This window comes from Zalophus californianus, chromosome 3 (assembly GCF_009762305.2).
Source record: "Zalophus californianus isolate mZalCal1 chromosome 3, mZalCal1.pri.v2, whole genome shotgun sequence".
Classification (NCBI taxonomy): Eukaryota; Metazoa; Chordata; class Mammalia; order Carnivora; family Otariidae; genus Zalophus; species Zalophus californianus.
In genome coordinates this window covers 92,364,364-92,389,274 of record NC_045597.1, presented here as the reverse complement: position 1 = coordinate 92,389,274, position 24,911 = coordinate 92,364,364, and the positions used below count along the sequence as shown (strand labels likewise).

General features: G+C 42.1%; 1 protein-coding gene across 12 annotated transcripts in view; it reads right to left on the bottom strand.

The window, feature by feature from the left end:
* CLASP1 (cytoplasmic linker associated protein 1) overlaps positions 1-24,911 on the bottom strand; it is a 260,558-nt gene that overhangs the window by 118,778 nt on the left and 116,869 nt on the right. For all 12 annotated transcript variants that reach the window (XM_035726556.1, XM_035726557.1, XM_027588558.2 and 9 more), the window contains one exon: positions 2,397-2,549. In XM_035726556.1, the coding sequence (XP_035582449.1) occupies positions 2,397-2,549 (153 nt within the window). The remainder of the gene's footprint in view (positions 1-2,396; positions 2,550-24,911) is intronic.

Sequence of the window (24,911 nt, the reverse complement as noted above, 5' to 3'; positions counted from 1 at the left end):
ATAGACAGCTTATACTGTAGTCATGTCTGAATCTTTTGACAGGTTCCTAATAAACAGATATATAACAAAAAATTTAATTTTTCAGGGAATAAATTAGGTTGTGTTACTGTTAGGCATCTAGCATAATAAATTTGTGAAATATTCAAATAAGTTCTAAAGAATTTAACAGTTTCACTGCAACTTTGTATTAGGTCTCAAAACATTTCCATTTCCTTGAATGCATGATAACTCAATTTTTCACCTACACATCAGGTGCAACTTTCCCTCATAAAGGTGTTATAAGATGCTCTGTATACTTGAAAGTTGATTGCTATCATTTGGGAGAGAGTTTTTTCTTTTGCTAATATGAACTCTACTTCACACAAGAAAATCGTGTGACATTTTATCAGACCTCTTTCCCCCCCAGAATAAAGGTTTCAAAATTGGAGTCTGTGGTCATCTTGCAACACTCACTAATGATTTACACTGATTAGTTTGAGTGCTTCTCCTGAGTTTTCCCGCAGACAAGTTATTTGATGTTTGGGGTCCCCATGGACAACACAGGGCTTTAAAGACGACTCTGGGAGCAATAAATGTGTGTCCTCGCTTTTGATGAAGATTCCTCACACTGAGTTGACAAGCTAACTGTGGACAGCGGACAGTAACGTCACACTGTGATGTCGTGCTCAGTGCCTGTTTTGGTGAAAAGACTGGATCCTCCCAAGCAGACGGGTCCTGAGCGCCGCCCCGGGTAAGTGTCACACCACGTACCCATGTACTGAAAGGGACTCAGACCAACCATGGTCCGTGGGCCCCAGAATTAGATGAGGAGTCAGTAAGCAAATTCATGACTATGTTGTTAAACAAAACGGGAAAAAAAGGATGAAAGCAGGGCTGAGCTCTCTACATATTGAGTTGGGACTTCTGGAAGGGATGTATGGGTGAGGGGCAGGAAAAAAAAAAAAGTGGTCTGATGATACACAGAAATTTTCTAAGCCTTGTTTGTGGAACTGATACGTCCCAAGTATAGATTTTTTTTTAAATAAAAGATTAGAAAGGTTTTTCAGTCATAAAAAGGAATGAAGTACTAATACATGCTACAACACAAATGAACTGCAAAAACACTACGCTAAGTGAAAGAAGCCAGACACAAAAGATCACATATTATATGACTCCATTTCTATGAAATACCTAGAATGGGCAAATGCATAGAGGCAAAATGCAGACTGCTGATTGCCAGGGGCTGGAGGATGGAAGAGACGGGGAGCAACTATTTAAAGGGTCCGGGGCTTCCTTTTGGGAGTGGAGAAGCTCTTCTGGAATTAGAGGTGATAGTTGTACAACACTGGGAATATACTAAATGCAACTGGATTGTGACTTTTAAAATGGTTAACTTGATGTTTTGCGGATTTAAACTCAATTAAAAAAAATTTTTTTAATGCATCAAAAAATTTAAAAAATAGAGAGGACCAAGAATACCAATAAACACACAGCTTTTCCTTCTGCCATCCATGGTGTGAATATCCCTGTCAGCCATGAGCACAGCTCTTCTAACATGGACAGAGAAGCTGGTAGCAGAGGCGCTGCGGGGACACTGAGCTGACCAAGGAAGACCCCAACAGTCTAGGACCAGTGCAGAAAGCCAGAAAGACCACCAGACGGAGACAGCATTCTACAGTCAATCCTTACCCCAGTTTTAATGAGCTCATCCAGCCAAGTTCAAAAGCCCAATGCTAACAATCAGAACAGTTCTAAAAACAGTGGCTACACAATTTGAAGTAAAAAGAAATTCGTATGTCAATTTAAAATGTGACAGCAAAATGCAAGCTGTATATAATAAGGACTCAAATTGTCTAAATCGGGGGTTGGCAGAGAAGGAATTTAGAGGACGACATCTTTGTAAGTCAGTGCTCATCTCTACCATTTACTTAGGCCAATGTCCATACACTGGTCTCACAAAGAATAACGCTACTTAAAGGAACAAAATACATTTTAAGGACAGAAGGCACACCATCTGACTTGTGGATAGTCTCAGTGTTGGTTAAGTAGAAGTTGGCAAAAAAAAAAAAAAAAAAAAAAGGCCTCATGGTAATTTCAGGCATTGCTGGAGCCCCATAACTAAATAAAGCCATAGGGCACACTCGAGCTCTGTCTCCAAGTTCTAGCTTGCCTCTGCGCTAGCCATATTCTCCTACGGGCTCCCCCATACCAAAACATTGGCAACACAGCAGCTCAAACTTCTACCCTATCAGCTATCAGCATGGACAGCACAGTGCTAACTTAAAAAACAGCAAGCAGAAATTTATTGCCAACAGAATCACTTCACTCCTGAAGGACACAGAAGGCAAGCACATGCACATCTGGTTTTAAACACTGGCAGAGCCAACCCCAGAGCATGCCGAGGGGGTTGGTCTTACCTGAAGACTTGGATCCGAGAGTGGATGACCCAAGCCGGCGGGTGGTCCCCATTCCAACGTTTCTCCGTGAGCTGGGCGGAGCTTTGGACGATGTAGAACTAGCAGAGGAAGGTCTATTACCGTCCACAGAATCTTCATCATCAAAATTTTTATCTAAAGAGTAAGCAGAGAAATCACTGTTTAAAAAAAAAAAAAAGAAAAAGAAAAGAAAGGTACTTTTCCACCCGAATGTAAAACAACAAACTAGCTTTAGAGAGATGAATGGTGCGCCTACTCTTGGGATCTGAGGTGCCAGCCCAGGGTCTAGAAAGGTCTTAGATAAGTCCAGAATGCAGATACAAACATCATGTTTGCTTTCACATATCTAGAATGCTCTCCTGCTCTCATTTTGGAAAACAGAGAAAAATAAAGAAGAAAACAATCTCCTATAAAAACCACCAACTAAAAACAGTTACTTTAACATTCTGGCGTATTTCTGACCATTCTTGCATGCATTTTTTTTTTTTAAGATTTTATTTTATTTGAGAGAGAGAGAGAGAGAGAGAGAGAGCACAAGAGGGGGTAGGGTCAGAGGGAGAAGCAGACTCCCTGCTGAGCAGGGAGCCCGACTCGGGACTCGATCCAGGGACTCTGGGACCATGACCCAAGCCAAAGGCAGTTGCTTAACCAACTGAGCCATGCAGGCGCCCCTGATGCATTTTTCAATAACACCTGACACTAGGCTACTTATCAGTTGGTATTTTGCTTATTTCAAATATGTGCATTTTTCCATGTGATGAAATATGCTTCATAAACACCGTTTTAATGGTTGCTTGGTACTCTGTAATGAAAAAAATGCCACAACTGAAACACTCTTGTTGTTAGGCATTTGGGGTCATTCTAATATGTCACCATTAGAAATAACATTGCAACAAACACCTTCCTACTTGCGTTTTTGTTTAAATTTCTAACAATTTTAAGAAAGAAAAAAAACCCACCTTAGAAGTAATACCTGCCAGGTCCAAAAGTATAAGTTTTTAGTATACACTGCCAAACTTATTTTCAGAAAGGTGACGTGTTTTTTTTCCTGGAAGTTCAAAGAAGTGCCTGTGTTGTCACACCCTTGCCAACACTAAATACTATCATTTTTATTTTATTTTTTAATAATTAGCCAACTTATAGTACTATCATTTTTAAATGTCAATCAATTTGACAGGTGAAAAAAATGCTTCCTCCTCAATGTTTCGTTTCTCTTTTAGTGGGGTTGAGCATTGTTTCGTCAGCTCATTAACTTCTAAATGTTCTAAGCATCAGTGGATCCAAGGAATATTTCTCAGGTTGCTTTAAAATTAAAAAGAAAAAACATCTTTGGGCTTTTAAAAATCAACATATTTAGAAACAACATTTGGACGACACAAAATTAAAGCTATTGTGGTGCACTATACAGGGTACCATGGGCTTACAACAGCATCTGTGAGTCATTTAGGAGGCTAAACAAAGAACCTAAGATAATTAAAGAAAAAAGAAAAGAAAACAAACATCTGTAGCTGGCAATATTCATGATTTCTGAATAAGGGTGCTAGATCTTTACCAATACATCTAAAGTAAATAATTGTTGACCAGAAAACACAAAGAGCAGCCTGTTTCCTTGATCTGGTCGCTCTTGGCTCAGCTTTCAACAGCCAAGTCTCGCATCTACTCAGGAGCCTACTGTTCCTCACAACTATCAACAATCCACTTCAAAATACTGGCTTCTTTTATCCAACACTGGTGGGGGTACGACCCATCCTTCTACATGCATATCCTTGTGCAAATTAGCTTCCTCCAAACATGCCTTCCCAGTTCCCAGATTTCCCAGATCAAGCAATCCTTTCACAGATGGTTCTTTCAATCCACACATCAATTTTGAAGAAGTTCAATGGTCTCTTAGCATAGACTTCCCACGTGGATTCAAAAGGTGATTCTTGAACTGCAAGCACGTTAACGAGCCCTTCCCAAGGGGAAAAGTGCATCTGATGTCAAGGACAAGGACAACCCAAAGGTCCCCCACTGAGCACCGCCAGTATTAGCAGTGACAAGGATGGCTCTCAGCCCATCTGCCCTCAGGGGAGCTCTAATCATTATTCTTGTCAGAATAGTAACAGTAACAGTTCCTTTCTGTGGGAAAGCGGCATAATGAACAGGGGAAGTGAGAACACTATTATGCTTCACTCAGAAATTCATGTTGAGTCTGTTCAGTTTTTCTATCATGGGCAGGCACACCATGGAGAACTGCATTCACTTAGTGAGGATTATTTTCAATGGGCCAAATGTCACCAGAGTTCCTGGAGTTTCTACCGGAGCAAGGACCAGCCAGACTCAACCACTTTCAGCAAACAGGCTAGAAACCAGAGTCTGTAAAACAACTATTTTAGATGGGACAACAGACAGTGCAGAACTGTGAGCCCCGAGAGAGAGAAAAGGTGAGCTATACAGTCACCCAACTTCCTGCCTGGACACAATTTCCAGGCCACCAAATACTGGAAAGGGGACCCCACATCAAACCTGGAAGCCTTGCTAAGTTGAGAAAATGAAGATCATCAGTCTTCAAGGAGGCAGAGGGGGCTGGAAGGTACAGGCAGAGTGCTGAGAACGGGAAGCTACACAGAAAGAGAAAGAGAGCTCTAGAAATGTACTGAGTTGTAGGCCATGCAAGCAGGAGTGAAAATTCCACACACAAGGCAGGGTGAAAAATGACCAGTAAGCTACAAACTGAGCAATCTCCAATGTCTGCACAAAGTAGGAAGGTGTTCGAGCACCAGAGTAGAATGTTCTTGGAGACTCACTTATGGCGCTCACTGAGACCCTGAGAGGCAGGCCTCAGTAGAAGGGCTGAACTATTTTCTGGAGGGAAGGCTACACTAAGCCTGTCCTATCAGCGGTTCAAAACAGGCCTCCAACAGTTAGACAGACTGGCAAGTAACTTAAGGCTCTGCCAAAGCAAAGCATTAACAATCTTTAAGGAACGTCGGGCTCCCTGCTCGGCGGGGAGCCTGACCTCTCCCCCTCCCACCCTCCACTCATGCTTTCTCTCTCAAATAAATAAATAAAATCTTTTCTTAAAAAAGATTCAGTTATTTTCATGTGACCTCTGTACTAATAAATAAAGTAATTCGGGGCACCTGGGTGGTTCTGTCGGTTGAGTGTCCGACTCTTGGTTTCAGCTCAGGTCAGGATCTCAGGGTCGTGGCATTGAGCCCCGCGTCAGGCTCCACACTCAATGCAGAAGTCTGCTTGGGATTTTCTCTCTCCCCTCTCCTTCTGCCCCTCCCCCTGTTCATACACATGCTTGAGCACGCACTCTCTCTCTCTAAAGTAAATAAATAAATCTTAAAAAAGAGAGAGAAAGAAAGAAATTCATATGTCCTATTGGAATTAGAAATCCAGGGGAAAGGGAAAAGAATGTTGTTTTCCAGATTAGCAGTTGGACACACTGCTTTCCCCTCTCCCACACACTGCTTTACATTTAAAGATACTTCATCTGAAAAGGTGTCTGGAGGGATAAAAGCCCACTGAGCCTTGAAAACTAACACAAAGTAAGTTTGTTCTATGTTTACCAGCTTTCTGAATACCCAGAAAATACAATCAAATTAAAAAGGAGGTTAGGCCCTCTGAAAAGTACCCAATTTCAATCAACTAGGAAATTCTCTTACATAGAATGTGTTATTCCTTCACTGGACAGAGAAGCTATATTTGCTGTGGTTAGAGGGGATCCACTCTCGATGCAGCCCCGAAGGAGAAGCCTCCAAGTCCCAGGTTCCAACAGATTTCTGTGTTTCTCAACTAAGCAATCCATACTGAACTCTACGCGTCACTGAAATCCTATTTTCTTTAGGGTTTTCAGCTAAGCAGACAAATGTTAGGCTATATCCTCTTTTTCTAGACCTTTAAGACAAAAATGTGTGAAAATGAGTATTTTTAGCTATGCTTGCTTGTGCCATTAACGTCAGTTTAAAATTTTTCACACTGTAGAACATCTGTCACACAGAAAATGGTCGTACAGAAGGGTAAGTTTTCCCTGAGCCCAAAGGAATAATTGATTCTATCTCAAGCCACCACCACAAAGACCATCATCCAAGAGTCACTACTCTCATTTGACAGTCTTGGGTAGAAACCTGGGCCTTCGGGTCCCAGTCTTTTAATCCTTTTAAATCACCTGGGCTCCTTTCCCCCTTTTCCAGCACTGGGACAAGACATTTTTAAATGACTCATGAAGTTTCTACAGAGCAACACTGTGATCTTTGTCCAACTCTCCATCACCTCATTCCTGGCAACCCCGTAAGTAGGCACGGTGGAGTGAAAAGCAGCAAATAGCACGCTGAAAAGGGCTATGGGTACAAAAGAGATTTTCAAACACAGAAGAGACAGGACCCTTTGAAGAAACAAAAGGCCAGGGAACAAACATAGTCACCCGTGGACCTAAAAGCAAACCAGCAGAATTCTAAGCAAGTCTGTGAACATATTCTTGCACAAGTCTTGAACTGTGGACAAGGTGCTGGGTAGAGGCTAGAGAGTGACCGTGGCTGGCCCGGAGGGCAGAAGCAGTCCATCAGCCTCACCTGACTCAGGCCCTGAAATCCCTGAGCAAGCCCTCCCCAGGGCCCCAGCTGTCTCAGAACTAAACTTTAACCAAGCCAATAGGGAAAGATATAAAGCGACAAGCCACAGACACATTCTATGGGTCAAAAATGATCAGAGGGGTGCCTGGGTGGCTCAGTTGGTTACATGTCTGACTCTTGGATTTGGCTCAGGCAGTGATCTCATGGGTTGTGAGATCGAGCCCCACGCTGGACTTGGTGCTCAGCAGGGGGTCTGCTTGAAGATTCTCCCCCTTTGCCCCTCCCCTCACTCACTCACACACACATTCTCTCTCAAATAAATTAATCTTTTAAAAAAAAAAATGATCAGACAGGCCACTCTGTATACCACCATGACTATAGGTTTGGGTCCAGGGGTGGTGGAGAAACAGATCAGTGTAAAGACAAGCCTTCAAGTTCAGTGTCCAGAACCTGGAATTATGAGACTTGGATTGCACTGTCCATTTAGCAAATGTATATACTCATCCACGAGAACAAACAAAATGTCACAGAAACTAAGAAAGTCTGTTCCACTGTCCATCTGCCAGGAAGGCAAGAACCTAAATCACAAAGCTTTTCCTCTCTTTCCTCCTAAGGCAGGCTTTGACTAGTGGAAGTCCAATGGGGAGGAAATGTCTCATTTTCTAAAGCAAAGACAACTAACTCTCTGTTTCACTGCATTAGGGTCATTTTGTGGAAGCTGATATTCCTGACAGGCTTGCAGATTCACCCACTCCCGTTACGGAAATTCTCCTCCAAGAGAGTAAGGAATGTGGCAGCTTAGTAACTAGAATATAATTAGCATTCCCCAAAGAGGCTGCACAGAGACATGATAATAAGCCCAAAGGCTGGCTGCTTTTGTAAATATCCCCAAATTTCTTCTTTCTTGATTGTTCAAAGATCCAAAGCTTTGCTTTCTGCAGTCTTGCCCGATGTGCCCAACGTATTCCTATGTTACTCTTGAAAACACTAGTCTACTGCTGGGTGCCCCTCTGAGTTCTTGCCCAGCTCCATCCAGAAAGAGCCAACCATGCCCTTCTCCGTGCTACATGCTCAGAAGTGTGTCTTTCACCCCATCTCACCCTGTAACTGCGTGCCAGACCCTGTGTTTGGTGTTCTGCATTATTCTCATCAAATCCTCCTGACAACTCTACTCTTAAAGGTGAAAAAAACTTAACACATCCAGGTATAATATCCAGGGCCCAAAGTCATTAGGCTAACTAGAAGGTGGAAGAAGCTGAGATTCAAGTCCATATCTGTCCGACTCAAGATCCTCCAATCTGAGTCATGATAATTAAAAAAAAAAAAAAAAAAAAAGCAATCTGCATAAACTGGCCACTTACTATGTGCTGAGCACTGTGTTAAGTGCTTTCTGTGCATTATTTTATTTCTTATAACGGATATTTGCTTAAGAAAACTATTTACTTAAGATAATTAACACAGAATCATTAATATCGCTTACAAACATACACATAAAAATCCTCAACAAAATACTAGGCAAACCAAATCCAGCAACACATACAAAGAATTATCATCATGGCCAAGTGCAACTTATCCCAGGAATGTAATGTTGGTTTAATTATAAAAATCAATTAATTTAATACATTGTATTAGTGGAATAAAAGACAAAACAACATGCTCAATAGATGCAGCAAAGTATTTGACAATAACCAAAACGAAATCATGCTAAAAACACAAGAGAGATTAGAAGGGAACTCACAAAAAAACACACTATTAACATCGTATCTAATGGTGAGAGACTAGATGCTTTACCCCTAAGATCAGGAACAAGACAAGATGGCTGCTCTTGCCACTTTTATTCAACGCTATCCTAGAGGTTCTAGCCGATACGATTAGTAAAGAAAGAAAAAAAACATCAAGATCAGACAGGAAGAACTGAAACTGTCTATTCACAGATGCATAATCTAATATGTAGAAAGTCTAAACATTAAAAAACTATTAGAACTAATAAATAAGCTCAGCAAGGTAACCTGATATAAGTCTGACACAGAAAAATCAACTGTATTTCTATACATCACCAATGAATGATCCAAAAATGAAATTAAGGAAACAATTCAATTGACAACAGCATTAAGAAGACATGTATGCTGAAAACTACAAAACATTGTTAAGAGAAATTAAAGAGCTAATAAATGAAAAGACATCCCATGTTCATGGATCTGAAGACTTATAAAAAGTTACTTGGCTCATTATCTAAACTACAGTTCTTGCTCATTTGTCCTCAATAGCTTTTAATTTTAAGCGAAGTTGGATGGTGCCTAGAGGGGCAAAGAAATGCAAGCCACACCATCTGAACTGGGTAGCAGGGCAAAAGACTGCTTTCCTTCTAAGTTTCTACATTCCTCCTCCTTCAAAATATGGTGAGTGGATAGGTGTATCCCCCCACCAAGTCCAGTTGATATGAATCAGCGTCAAACAGGATCAGTCCTTTAATAACGCTCCGTGAAAAACACCCTTCACACTATCCATATCCTGAACCAGAAGTTCCATTCCTCTCCATTATTAATAAAATTAAGAAATGCTTTTGTCAGGGCACGAGGGATATAATAAGCTTTAGCCTGGCTGGAAACGTTGGCATATTTCACAATATAAAATGGAAATGGCATAATGGAAGTTCGAGAGGCACCAACAAGGGCTACTGCTGCCCCTTTGGCGCCGGTAATCCACTCTACCACAGAAAAGGTGAACCTGAAACACCATCAAGCGTCACAGCGAGGGATGACTTTCCACTCCTTCAGCCAAGAACTTGCTGCCAGGAAGCTCGGGGAGGCATTTAAGACTATCTCAGCCATGACACCCTTAGTGCAGATAAAGCGAGAAGAGACAGGATAAAGAGGCAAAAATTCGTTTAGGTTTACTCATCCTTTACAAAGGAAGCTAAAAGGGGAAAAACGGGGGAGGAGACAGGCAAAGACAACACCATCGGAAACTGGAGAGGGGAACAGAATGTAAGGAGGTCGTGAGGCAGATCTCCACTGAGACCTGCTTCTTAGAGGCCCTGGTGGGAGTGAAAGGTTCACATCGGGTAAGAAGTGATAAGTGCCTTCTGCAGGTGCAGATCAAGGCTCATTCCTTCTTTCAGACCGAAAGGGTTCTGGCTGCTGCTCTCTGGTTTCTGAGCAGGTAACAATGAGCAGGCTCAGGAGAGATGTAGGTACGTATGGACAACAGAGGATGATTCTGTGGCAGAGGAAAGACAGAGCTGGCAGTGAGATTGCCCAAAGGCGGGGCCATCAGTCACAGGCCTGCCCTGTCACATTAAGACTAACCTCAAGGTTTAAAAAGAAAATGGAAATACACTTTGTTTTCCGATCTGTGGAAAAGAAGGGATAATAGTTAGTGCCCACCTAGAGCATCCAAAGTGTTGCCTGCTCAGCCTCAACCCCCCGTCTTGTACTGACAGCAAAGAGCAAGTCTTGGGTGACCACCCTTCTCTCGCTCCCCCTCAGAGTGACCTCACCCCGGCCTCGGGGAATGGGCAGAACCCAGGCCTGGCCAAAGCTTTAGGACTTGGCCCGGGACACCGCAGTAATTAATTCTGGAGCCTCTCTCTTCTGAGCTTGGGGCTGTGTAGATGCAAGCCCAGAAGTGCGGGAGCCAACAACATGGAGGCACCTGTCTAAGCGTGAAGCAAACCGGAAGGAAGCAGAGTAAGAGGTGGAGAGAGAGCAGGGAGGGCAACACCAAGCCGGCGCCCCAGAGACCACAGGGAAGCCTCCCCAACACCCAGTCACAGGAGCCAGTTGATTTCCCTTTTCCCACACACAGTGGGGCTTGTTTCCCTGTACTTGTGACCCAGAGAGTCTGTGCCAGATTAAAGGATCTCCTGCAGATTACATGATATGCATGAAGACAGAAAAACCACAGGCCCACAGCCGATGGCAACTATGTATACCATCATTGTCTGTTATGCTATCAGCACAAAAAGCCAGCCCTTCAAAAATATGTGGATGGAGCTGAAGAATCAGGAATAGATTTGGGTTTTTTTAATTATGTATTTACTTAAGTAATCTCTACAGCCAATGTGGGGCTCTAACTCACAAGCCCTGAGATCAAGAGCTGCATGGTCTTCCAACTAAGCCAGCCAGGCACCCCAGGAGTAGCTGTGGTTTTTTGTTTTGTTTTGTTTTGTTTTAAGATTTATTTATTTATGTGAGAGACAGAGAGAAACTGAGAAAGAGTGTGTGAGCAGGGGAAGGGGCAGAAGCAGACCAAGAGAGAACCTCAAGCAGACTCCCTACTGAGTGTGAAGCTTGACACAGGTTCGACCACACAACCCACGAGATCACGACCCAAGCCAAATCCGAGTCAGACGCCTAACCAACTCAGGCTCCCCCAGGAGTAGATATTTTTAAAATGCTCTTAAGAGGCATACAAAAATTCAGGTTATACAGTAGAAAAAAACCATATGGGCATTTTTGAGAAAGGGAAGGCCCGGTCAAACCACCTTCCCTAGAGCTGGCTCTAAAAGCGAAGGATCCAGCTGCCCACTTGTCAAGATGCCTCAGGGATGGTCTCAACAACAGTTTTCTCAGGGTCACAGAAAAGAAATTAGGCATTTATAAGGAAGAGAAAAGAGAGGTAAATTAGGGATATGCCTCTGCTAAGTGGTATCAATTTTTAAAAACTGCCTCTCTGTAACTTAGAAGTTCAAGTCCAGGGCACAGGGTCAGCTGAGAGGTGGTTTGGTATCAAAGTAGTCCCTCTGTCCCTTCTAGACTAAACCTGGATGGATGCCCAGAAGCATCAGTCTCCTCTCACTGGAGGCCACTGGAGTGGGTGCCTATTCTGAACACAAAGAACACAGCACATGCACTCTCCTTCCTTCGCCTCTTCAGCAGCTATTTATCAAGCATGACTGTGTGCCAGGTACTCTGCTGGGAGCTCTAATGCAGGCAGAAAAGTCATGGTTCTCACTCTAGAGCTCACAGCCCAGCACTGGGAACAGACATATACAACCAGCAGCTGTTATGATTCAGTGTGATGTTTTGCTAAAGGAACACACAGGATATTCAAACGAACAGAGAACAGGAGTAAGTAGAACAGGGCCAAATAAACTCAGAAAGGATCTACTGTGCCCGCCTACGAACCCTCCGACATGACTCACTCTATTACTTGTGTCCAGTATCGAGGGACTTAACAGTGACTGGGCATGGGAGAGGTTTTAAATGTGCACACATCTGACATAATTCAGGAACACCTTGGACTACCATGTTGAGTGAATATACAGTGAGAACAAATTCCAAAGACGACTCCTGGGCAGATGTGGGACTGGCAAGGAATTTCTGACAAGAATAATGAACCAACTGACCAGCTGCCTTCTGCACACACGGGGGTTCAGAAGCCCCACTACTCTGGGACTGCCCCCATCTTGGGCACCAAGGAGCAGAGAACCGAAGGCAAAGTCCCCAAGTCATGCCCAGCAGTTAGGGTTACGGAAGTTAGTATCTCTTGACCCATCTGAAAGCCCAATTTAAATAAAAACCCTCTTAATACTATACCTTCCCCCAGACAAAAGAACCTACAGCAACACAGCAATAATCAGGTACAGATCAATCTTGAGGAAGAATATCTCCCAACACACCTCAGAAAGACTATAAACTCACCCCGGGAACCAAACCAAAAGGAAGGGAACACAAAGAGACTGCTAATATCCTAAGCATCAGAGACATCCCCAGAGGGGAATTAGGGAAGATGGGAATAAACTACCCTTACTGCTAGAACAGCGAGCCACTGAGCTCTGTGAACACTTGACCTGACTCCGTATTAACATCTTCGGGTGAGCCACAGGAGCTCTTACGCAGACTGAAAACCTGGTTTTACATGCTGTTAAGGACCATCGTTCCCAGACAACTGTGAGTTAGTGCCTTCAACTCTGGAAAGATCCAGGGTAAGACAAAAGCAGAAAGAGCCTTCCCCAAAAGAGCTTCTCCTGCTTCCTCTGCCTTCCAGGTTCAAGAGCTGGGACCCTCCTACCCCCTCTAGTAGTCACCTAAGCCAAGCTTCAGTAGCTGGAGGAAGAGAAGGAGGGGAGAGGAGGCTTAAGGAAATAGCCATAGGTATAACTTTCTTTTAGATGTCAAAGGTGTTCTGGAATAAAAGTCCTCTGGCCTTTCTGTATCCTGCTTTACCCCCTGCCCAGAGCCTGATAGAAAGTGAATTTAATCAAGTCGCTAGTGACTCATATTCTCTGGCCATGAGCCTTTAGCCACTTCTCAGGCTTTTCTCCTCAGAAATAAGATTATCAAAATCTACACTGAATCCTATGAAACAGATCAGTCAAGCTCAGGAGAGCTCAAAAAGAGAGCCTAAGGAAAAATTAACCACTGTAGTGAAGAAATCCTTATAGTTTGGTTTTAAGAAAAAGAGCTCTTTCCTGGTAAGTATCTCTGAGTAAATGCATCAAGAGTTTGGGTCTGTTTGTTTCTTTGGTCCAGCGTTCATTCAAATCTGAGTAACTTCAATCTTACAAATTGAAAAGTTAGAAGTCCTATTACAGTTGGTTTTCTATGTTCATAAAAAATAGGGCTTTTTGATAACTAACACACACAAGCTTCCAACAAATCTCCTGCAAAGGCAGTAGTGTCTCTTACTGAGCCTGCTCCTGCTCCAATCGCTACCTGCAGTTCACACTGCGGTAATTATTTATATAATCACAAAGCAAAAAGTAATATAAATCAAGAATAACTTGTTTCAAAATTTCAAAGTAGTTAGCTTTCTAAAATTCTTTTAATTACATTCGGATACCATTAATTGCAAACGACACTCAGGTTTGTTGCTGTCATTTGTCTAGAGAATGATCCAGATTGAGTATCTGCCAGCTAAGAGCTTCTAAGACATTCTCATGCACGGCCGTGTGTAAGGCCACACAACTGCAGACTACAAACAGGAAGCAAGCAAAGGAAAGCTTAGGGAGGTATCAGTATTACGGAGGTGGTGAGCAAGTGTTTTTTTAAGGGGAGAAAGTGCAGGTAAATAGTTATATGACATAAGGTACAGGATATTATTAGAGTTTTTTTGTAAATTACAGGCATATTACTGAAGTTATTTGTTTGATAACTGTCCTGTCACACTGATCAATTGCTTATTTTCCAGCCCGAAGCATAAGGTCAAGTGAGTGTGCCACACTCCACCTGCCCATTATCTCGGCCAACCACTAAGGCTCACTCACCATTACCTCTGTAATGGCTTCCCACAGCACTCCCCGTATAATAATCACATTGCCCAATTTATGCCAAAGAAGACCAGCATTTCCCACCCAATTTATGAGCACTGCCATCCTATTCTCCCCTCTGTCTGCTTTGTTGGGCACAAACACGACCTTGCAGGGCACTTCTGAGCACACCAGATAGGGCTGAGGTCCTGGACCCCATCACAGACCCTCAGTCCAGCTCAAAACCATACTCCAACCCAAGAGGCTGGGATTCTCTTCCAGTAGGTAAGGGGCTCCTTAAAGGCAGGAGGAGGGGAAAGGGGAAAGTTACATGAGGAAATGGTGTGGAGCGGGGAAGGTAAGAGGCAGAAAGAAAAGGAATGAAAGTGGAATGGAAAGGAGACAAGAGATTCTCTTTCTGAAGCGCTAAGTTCAGGAGCAAAGCATTAATTTGCTTACAGGAAAAACAGCCAAGGTAATTTATAGGATTAGCAGGCTAGTTGCCACCTGTCTTGGATAACTACCTCCTTCCTTTGTCTATTCATTCAATAAACGCATGAGGATCTACTAGCTTTCAGGCACTTTGCTAGGGCCTGGGAATACAGTAAGAACAACACACGCATGCTAACTGCCCACAGGAAACTTCCAGTACAAAGAGTGAACATTTGTTAACACAAATCTGTGAAAAGGAGATGCGGGAAAAGAACAGCGTCCTGGAACAGAAGCAGGAAAAATTTCACAGGGGGACAGTTTGGATAGGGTGGTTCAGGGAAGGCCAAATCATTCTGTAGGGCTTTCACCAAAGGCATATCGCTCATCTACAAAGGTGAGGAGGATTACTCAGGCATCTCTGTCATGGACTGGGAATTCAAGAGTAGGAGGGGAGAAAGGGTAGGAGGAAGGGTCCAATTTACTATGAACAGTGAAGCAAAAGAATGCCTTTGATTAAGCACCAGGGTAGAGATCACTCTTTCAGCAGGAAAAGGGGCCCTACCAGGAGGTTACTCTTCCTCTTTGAAAAGGTGCCAACAATTTCTGACACTTGGGCCCAGCCTCAAGGCCACAGGCATATGCAAGCAGCTGCCGCACAGCTTATTGCGGCCTGACCTGCAGGTAAGTGACTACAGTATAAAGCACAGTTTTCATTTCTGTACAAATAAACCCAAGTAAGTTGAAGCTGCTAAAAATGAATTTTAAGATAAAAAGGGGGCCTTTCAATTGTGGTTTTTTTCCCAGTTTCATTTAAAAAAAAAAAAATCAAACGTATACACCTATTCCACCTTGAACCTGGTTATAAGACTCCATGAAGCCCATTCTAACAAAGTTACAATGGGCTTTGCATCTGCCTGGCTCGATCAAGCCTCTTCACTCCAAAGGTCACTGGGTAAATGTGTTCTCGATGACTGGGCATCGGGCCAGATGGGACATCATACAGAAGCAGTCCCGTGCAGTGTGGTCAGGTTATGGAGCTGCCTTAGCTCCCGGGTAGGGGGAAGCTGGGAGCAGCCTCTGTGTGCATGCACGTCATGGCGGGGTGGGGGGGGGGGGAGGGTGTGCGGACCAGCGAAAGCCTCCTGACCTCAGAGCTATACTCACATTCATGCTGAATAAAGGTTCTGGCAGTTCCAGCACTGGGGGTAAATCAATTAGATAGTGTACAGTTTCCCGAAGGAAATGAAACAATAACTGGAGCTCAATCTTCCACATGGGACTCTAACCTGGGGAGGTAGCATGGAGGGTGGTGAAAGGTACACAGACTTCAAAAAACTCTCCAGGCTTCAAAAATCCTGGGAACGTTTCTTAGTTTAGACAAGTTACTGAAATTCTCTGAGCCTCTTTCTCATCTGTACAATGAAGATTATTCATATGACTTTTGTGTATTCAGAAGATGTTTTTAAAATACTCATTCTGTGCCAGGCCCTGAGCTGGGTGCTGACAACTCAGAGAACAAAACAGAGTCTCATCCCTACTCTCAGAGCTGCCAGCCAGGCAGCATGGTGAACCTTTGCGAAGCAAACTCCTAGAAGGCTATGGAGGTCCAGAGAAGGCATTCCTCCTGGGGAAGCCTGTGCATCCTGAAAAATGATGCCTGCAAGCTGAGAGGATAAGTGGGGTGTGATGAGTGAAGTGTATTCCAATGGGAACAACGTATCTGAAGACCATGAACCAAGAAGGCTGGCAGCTGCAAGGACAGGCACCCCTACGCGCACCAGTCCATAGCCATGTCTACCAGGAACTGGTCATCATCAATAATATAACTGTAATAATAACCCCAAACTTCTGTGTGGTAATAAGGTAGAGAAAAGTAGCGCATTTACATTGTTACTTATTTCTGGGGCGTGTGGGCAGCGAAGTCAGCTGAGCATCCGACTCTCGGTTTTGGCTCGGGTCATGATCTCAGGGTCATGGGCTCAAGCCCCCCGTCAGGCTCCACACTCGGCACATATCTGGATGAGACTCTCTCTCCCTCTCCCCCTCCTTGTGCTCGATCACAAATAAACAAATAGCTTTAAAATAGTTACTTATTTCTCACAAAAGTACTCAAAAGGTACAGTGCAGATGTTTATTTTAAATGAATATCCTCAGACTTAAATTTTTACTATCACTTAGGAAAGGGAGGAGTTTGAAGCAACTCTTAAGGGCTGTGAACAGTCTGTATGTCGGTGATGAAAGCTAAAAGTGAACTTCTATGAATCAACAACTAGTATTTCAACACCTTAATTTCTGAATCTCACAGTAACAAAAATCACAGTGTATCCTTTCACTGATTAAATATTCTTTTCTCTTTTCAACCACAGTACTTACTTCACTCTTGAACTTGCCCTAAAAGGGCAATATATGTAACAAATGTCAGATATCAGATCTTCACCTTGCACTCTTAACGGAAATGTCATCTTAATGATTGCTGTGCCGATCATGACCCAATTCTTCTTTATGACCACATGAAGGCACAAAAGTGAGTCAGCTGGAAAACTTCACAGCCAAATTTGGAAAAGTTTCCCACAACAATGTGACTGCCCCAAAAGCTACCTGCCTCTTGTGCAAACTTCAAATCAACCATCCCCTTCATTCTCAAGAATCCAAGGGAGAAAGGCAAATAATACTTCTGTATAAGAAGGCAGAGAAATAAGATGACAGTTGAGAATAAACACCTACATTCTAATCTTACTCTCAATACCAGCCCCAGTCCCATGTCTACTCTGAGATACAAACCCACTTGAATCAAACCCACGTAACAAATCAAAATTCTAAATTGAAATGTCCAAAACTATGATCATCTCCCTATCCTCAAAACCTGCCACCTTCCAAGTCTCCTCCTTCTGCTAATTCTACCACCACCCACCCAGTCAGTCAAGCCAGAACACAGAATTCTTCTCAGCTCTCCCTGTGCCCTTACCATCTCCCGCAGGGTCCTCCCCACCCACCACCCAAATAATCACCAAGTGTGGCCAGGGCTGCCTCTAACCGTCTCTCGTTATACTCCTTCTCTGGTCACACCGAGCCTGTCCCAATTCAGGTCTTCCTCGTCTCTTAGATAGATTTCTGTTACCGAACTAGTCCTCTATAACTGGTTCTCTGTGTCTCTGATTTTATTTTTTAATAAATAATATTATGTGTTTTAAATACACAGAACATTAAAAACATCATAAAAGCAATTAATTCCGCTGCCCAGATAAATTATGTAACCTTTCTCAGAGAAAAAAATTAACACATGCATAAACATAGTTAAATAAATCAAATATCACCAGAAGAAAGCAAAATAAAAACAAAAAGCTTTCTCTTCCAACTCCCTTACTCATTTCTGGTTTTTTGTTTATAATTGGGACTATATCAGAGTTGCAGAAAAGAGAGGTCCCAATACCCCACCTTCAATCTCCCTATTATTAACACCTAACGTTAGTATATTTATTATAACTAGTGCATCGATATTGATATATTATTATTAACTCGTGCCCACAGTTTATTCCAAGTTCCTTACTATTTCCCTACTGTCCTTCATCTGTCCCGATGTGGGGCTCCATCCCAGGACCCTGGGATCATGACCTGAGCCAAAAGCAGATGATTAACTGACTGAGCCACCCAGGCACCCCTGACCTTGACAGTTTTGGAGCAGTACTGGTTCTGCAGTTTATAGCATATCCTTCAAACTGGGTTTACCTGAGGCTTTGATCATATTTAGACAGAGCTTAGGGGTTTTAGGGAGGAAGACCACAGAGGTAAAATGCCATTCCTATCACATTGTATCAAAGTACATGCTCTCAACAAGCCTGTTGATGTTGACCCTGATCACCTGGCTGAGGCGGTGCTGGCCAGGTGTCTCCACTGTCAAGTTCCTCTTCTCCCTCTTGTCCACGCTGTACTCTCTGGAAGGAAGTCACTGTGCTCATCACATACAGAGTAGGAAGGTAGGCTCTCTGCCTCTAGGGTAGAGTAGCTACATCAATGATCTGGAGCAATTCTGCAGAGATTTCTCTCTCCTCCCCCATTTACATATTTATTCAATCATTCATTTTTATCAGTATGGACTCATCAATACTTATTTTATCCTGTGGGTTATAATCCAATACTACATTATTTTATTGCTCAATGTTCCAGCTGTGGCCACTGGAAATCTCACAGTTGACTCCTGGGTCCTTTTGTCCTAACCCCATCATCGTTGTTCTTTGCCTTTGGGGCACTTTCTTACTTTCTGGCACCAGCACATGCAAAAGGCTCATCCTGAATAGTCTCTGGTCCGGCCCTAGAATCAGCCATTTCCCGGAGAGCCCTAGTGGTAGTGGAAACCAAGATCTGGGCACTGGGTGGCAGTTTCTTTTTAAGGGATATTATTATATATCTGATTCTGCATCTTGTTTTTCTTATGAGAGTTTCCATATCTGTGCAAAAAGATCAACCATATCATTTTAAACCTAAGTCCAACTTCTACCTCCCATCATATCATGAGATGCTGCCACAGTGGACTGTGTCCCTATATCACACAGGACAGTATCTATGGGCGAGGTCCTGCGCCAATTTATCTACGTGCACCGTCTCACTTTCTCCTCCCAGTGGTGCAGGAATTGTCATCCCCAAGTCACACAGAGGGAAGTCAAGGCTGACAAGGGACCCTGCCCCGGGTCACAGTGCTCATTCAGGCATAGCACCTACAGTAGGTCTGAGGGGTTCCAGTGTCCACATGCTTACTCATTCCTGCCCCAAAGTCACCTGTGCATTTACAATCCAGTCACCTAGACCAGTAGTCCCCAAAACCACTTAAAGGACTGGGGACACTTTTTGATGATTCACACTAGTCTGCATCAAAGAACTGTAAGGGAAAACTTGTCAACTCCTCATAGATTTAGGTTTTTTTCACTTACAGGACTATCCTTTACCCTAAATTACATCTTATTTTTCTTTACTGGTATTAATGTCCTGGGGTTCTATGAAATACCAAGGGTTGGTTTAAATCTTGTTGTTATACTTGGGTAAGGTTAAAACTGGCCACCCTATATTAGTCTCTCTCCTTGCAAACCCAATTTTTTAAAATTTAACTTTGAGCAGTCAGTGTCCTACAATCAAAATCTCGATTTCTCAGCTCGGCATGCAAGGCACTTGGCCATCTTCTCCTGCACTTCCCCCCTGCCCCCAGCAATACCAAAGTGCTTTGAAAAACAAACTCATCATGTTCATAGTATAATTCCATCTCCCAGAATTACCTCCCTCAGCCCCTCGCTGGGCAAACAACTGACTAGGAACATTCTACTTCTGGGGCATCTAAAACTGGTAAAGCCTGGTTTAATGTCTCCTTGAATGCTTTCATTTTTAAATTATTCCCTAAGACAACTACTAAAAATAGCACAATTTGAGAATCAAAGAAAAAAACAGAGCCAACGGTTTATCCTAACAGCAGGGAAGAAGCACTGAGCTTGCCAGGAGGAGGACTGGCTCAAGAAGGCAAAATCCAGGGCTCTGCTCTCTGTCCGGGCACCAAGCCAATTATAGCAAACCTGAAACCTCCTGTGTCTGTGTTGGAAAGCTGCTCTGCCTATTACTCCTTAAGGAACTGCTGTGAAGAATCAAAAATAACCAACAAACCTTCAGGAATGTGCTCTGAAAATACTAAAATACTCAATACACCATTGTGGTAAAATGGCTGATATTCTATTTTGCAGGTTGTTCATGGGCCCTTTATTAATCGTGGACAGAGAAAGATTCAAACAAGCCACTGCTCCAAGAAGCAGTTTGTAATCCTCCTTTCCAGGGGCGCCTGGGTGGCTCAGTCATTAAGCGTCTGCCTTCGGCTCAGGTCATGATCCCAGGGTCCTGGGACTGAGCCCCGCATCGGGCTCCCTGCTCGGCGGGAAGCCTGCTTCTCCCTCTCCCACTCCTGCTGCTTGTGTTCCTTCTCTCATTGTGTCTCTCTCTGTCAAATAAATAAATAAAATCTTTAAAAAAAAAAAAAAAGAGTTGTAATCCTCCTCTCCTACTGTATCTGCAGTCCTTTAGGGTAAAAGTTACCAACGCTTAGGAGGCTGCATTTCAAGTAACAGTGACTAATGAGATAGGCAACTTGAAAGGAATTACCAAGTTGAAAGGACAGTCTATTTTAAACCCAGATCCACGGGCTTTCTCCATGGCCTTCGACATGACACAGTCAACTCCCACAATTATTTTGCCTTGTTTAAAAAAAAAAAAAAGTCCAAAATAGAACAACGTAAGACAAATGCCACTTATAAGAAACAAACACACTTTCAAAACCTCAAATGAAGGGACCTGAAAAAGGTCACTTCAGAACATGAATTATTTAACTCTCCTGCCCAGGTATTGATTTCCCACAGCGGCTTAACCTGAATACAGAGTACTGTAATGAAGGATGAAATAAAAAGGAACACCAGCACTGTATACTTCAAATTCTCAATTCTAAAATGTAACATGCAGAAATGCGGCTTCTTCCAACATGACCATTTGCAGCAAACTTAACCAAAGTTAGCTTAAGATAGACAGACTCACGGTGACAATCCGCTACAAAATAAACAGAGAACAAATGAGCTGGATGTGTACCAGTTTCCCCGCAGTGGGAGGCATATGAACACTTGTTATCCTGCACCATTTTACTCTGTGTAATACCTGTTTCAGTTGAAGGGTTTGGAAAGATCCTTCAGAGACAACAAATTAAAAGCCTGGCAGGAAGAGCACCCCACAGGAAGGCAGGGCAGCCACACACCGGGTTGTTCTGTTCTGTTCCGGTTGTTCGTATCACATCAATTGCACTTTCTTCAAACGCAAACCTGTTCTCATGGAGGCGTTTTCTCAACATCATTTCAGTGCTACCAAAACCTGGGTAAAACCTCCATGCAAAGACCGAAGGCTAATCGGTAAGACTTTGGCAAAAACAATTCTTCTTTTGTAGTTTTTCAGTTTCATTCTGCATTTTTAAAATGCCAGTCTTCACAGGGAAGGAAAAATCTTACACAGTGATTCTCGAGACAGAAGCAGCATCCCTACACTGCTATGAGTTATATGCATTTTCTCTATCCACTGTTGAAAAAGCTTAGAAATTTCTGGCCAGCAGATTCCTTCGAGACAGCTTATACTCAGTAACAAATGTCTTGAATCACAAAATAATTTATTTTCATAAGTCACATACTGTGGATACAAGAGTTGCAGAAAAAAAATTTAAAGCACAAGAAATGAAGAGATGAAACACAGCTAATCTCGCTTCTTGTGCCTACTTCCTCTTTCTCCCTAGTTCTCGAAGGTCATCATTAATGTTAATACATCTGTACATTTCGGGGCGCCTGGGTGGCTCAGTCGTTAAGCGTCTGCCTTCGGCTCAGGTCATGATCCCAGGGTCCTGGAATCGAGTCCCGCGTCAGGCTCCCTGTTCAGCGGGTAGCCTGCTTCTCCCTCTCCCACTCCCCCCGCCCAGCTTATGTTCCCTCTCTCACTGTGTTTCTCTGTCAAATAAATAAATGAAATCTTTAAAAAAAAAATAATTTCACAATTTCTTCCTTGCCAACATGGAAATACTCATAGCAATTCTTTTCCTAAGTTTCATCCACAATTTTTAGTTATCAAAGCAACTATAAAATACCTTAAATACGTTATTTATTTAATAATTACAAATGCATTTCAAAATACATTAGAATAGCCTACCTTTCCCAGTAGTCATGATTGTCGGGGATCTTGGTACAATACAAACACTGCTCTGAAAGCTATACCTACTCACAGCAACTTAAGCATCAGCCAACTCTCCACCCACACGACTTCTTCAGTGTGATCTGCACCAATGGCAACTGCCACCCTCTTCCAAAATAAAAGCCTGGACTATATATAAGTGATTGTTTTAAAAGGGGGACTGAGTGGGAGTTGAACCTTCTCCATCTGACTTTACTCATGTAGGAGAGCCTTCTTTAAAACTCGTATTAAAAAAATTTTTTAACTATCTGATTTTTCCCCTTGAAAAAACAGGGAAGAACATTCCTAACATAAACCTCAAGTAAGAAAAGTATCAAAAAAGCAAGCTTTACTTCCACACACAGGATGAAGCTGTCAGTTGCAGCTTAAGCTACTTAAACTGGTACCAGAAACAGTCTCTCCCAGGCTATTTTAGGTGGACTTGTCCTTATGAGAGTACAGTATGCTTGCTATAGTCTTATACCATATTATCCCTGGATCTGTGACTATGGAAACACTCTCCTAAGGTACTGAACCAGAACCCCAGACCTTACAATATCCAGAGTCTAATAAACAAGCAGGCGAGGGGATGGGAGCCCATTACCAGCACCTGACCCACTTACTCACAATTACTGTTTTTAGGCTACCCAAGATAATAATTGCTTGGCTTCTTAACAAAGAAGACACTCAATTCACCTTTAAATGAATGCTTTGTCCTAGCTACACAGGGCAACAATTCAAATCTTACCTAACAATTCAACACTGGTCTCATTGCTTTCAGATTTGCACAGGTATTTCTCATTTCTAACTTAGAAATGACATCTAACATTTTTCAAATTACACAATTTTTTTAGTAGAAAAACATAAGGCAGAATGCAGCTGGCAGTAAAATGATGCTCTAGATACATGGATGTATTAGAGTTGATAATCTTATGATTATCTGTTATTTGGTTTATAGTTTTGTTAGCAATCAATATTTTGACTTTTTCTTTAGCTACAGGTTTATTATGGAATTTTCACGGATTTAACCAGCATGATACTTTCATTCTTTCCTCATAAACATGTTAGCTTTGCTCAAGAAACTCAAAAGCATGCACATTTTTAACCAAACTAATGTCCATGGGCCTCACTTCAGTCAAATCTAACTAAAGATCATTAAGTGGCCGCAGATAAAGGACACTGACTAGTCTATAATTACTGGCTCTTTCATGCTGAAAATCCAATTCGCCTGTGAGCATAAGCACATCTGCATGATTAAGAGAAAGACTTACATAGAAAATAATTTGCTTTTTGAAACCCATGGAAGGCAAAACTATAATTTTTGCTTCAAGGGGTTTGCTAATTATATGCAGATGGAAAAAGAGAAAAAGAAACATCTATAAAACAACATATTTTTAACTCCCATATTCTTGCCATTCAAAGCTGAAAGGCCTTTGGGTAACCTAGCAACAAAAAAGGATCCTGCAAAGATGAAGTGTTCTATTATAGATAGGACACTCCTTTCCAGTTGCTACTCAGCTGCTTTTCCATTACTGTTTTTTAGTCACAATTCTGCATTTAAAAAAAATTAAGTCCATGGGTTTTACATAAACATAATTACACATCTGAGAACAACCTAATTTTGAACATGTCAAGAAATAGAACCTGCGATGAAACTCATCTCTTCCCTACAAGTGCTGCTGTAGGGAAGCAATAACTATAAGCAATAATGTAACTATTATTAGATTAATAGTTTCTTTCAACTTAGCTCAAATCCAGAGCTTTTCTTACTCAAAAGAAGTTACCATTCACAAGTAACAAAAAAAACCCAACAAATTTCACAAAAACTAAAAACTTTTAAATGCCAACCAAGTAAAAAAAGACAATCAACAGAACAGAGAAAAATATTTGCAAATCATGTATCTGGTAAGAGTCTTATGTCCAGAATATATAAAGAATTCTTATAGCTCAAGAACAAACAAACACCAATTTAAAAATGGGCAAAGAACAGCAATCGGACAAGGAAAAGAAATAAAAGGCATACAAATTGGTAAGGAAGTAAAGCTGTCACTATATGCAGACATGACACTATACAAAGAAAACTCTCAAGACTCTCCCCCCACCCAAAAAAACTATTAGAACTTATAAATGAATCCAGTAAAGTTTGCAGGATACGAAATTAGTATACAGAAATCTGTTGCACTCCTATACACCAAAACACAGTAGAAAATGAAATTAAGAAAACAATTCCATTTGCAATTGCACTGAAAGGAAAAAAATACCTAGGAATAATAAACTTACAGAGGTGAGGACCTGTACTCTGAAAACTAAGACACTGATAATAGAAACTAAGATGACATAAACAAATGAAAAGATATACCATGCTCATTCATGGATTGAAAGAATTAATACTGTTAAAATGTCCATATTACCCAAAGCAACCTATAGATTCAATGTAACTCCTATCAAAATACCAATAGCATTTTTTCACAAAATTATAATAATCCTAAAATTTGTATGGAGCAACAAAAGACTCTAAACTGCCAAACCAACCAGGAAAAAGCAGAACAAAGCTGGAGGTATCACAATTCCAGATTTAAAGATATACTA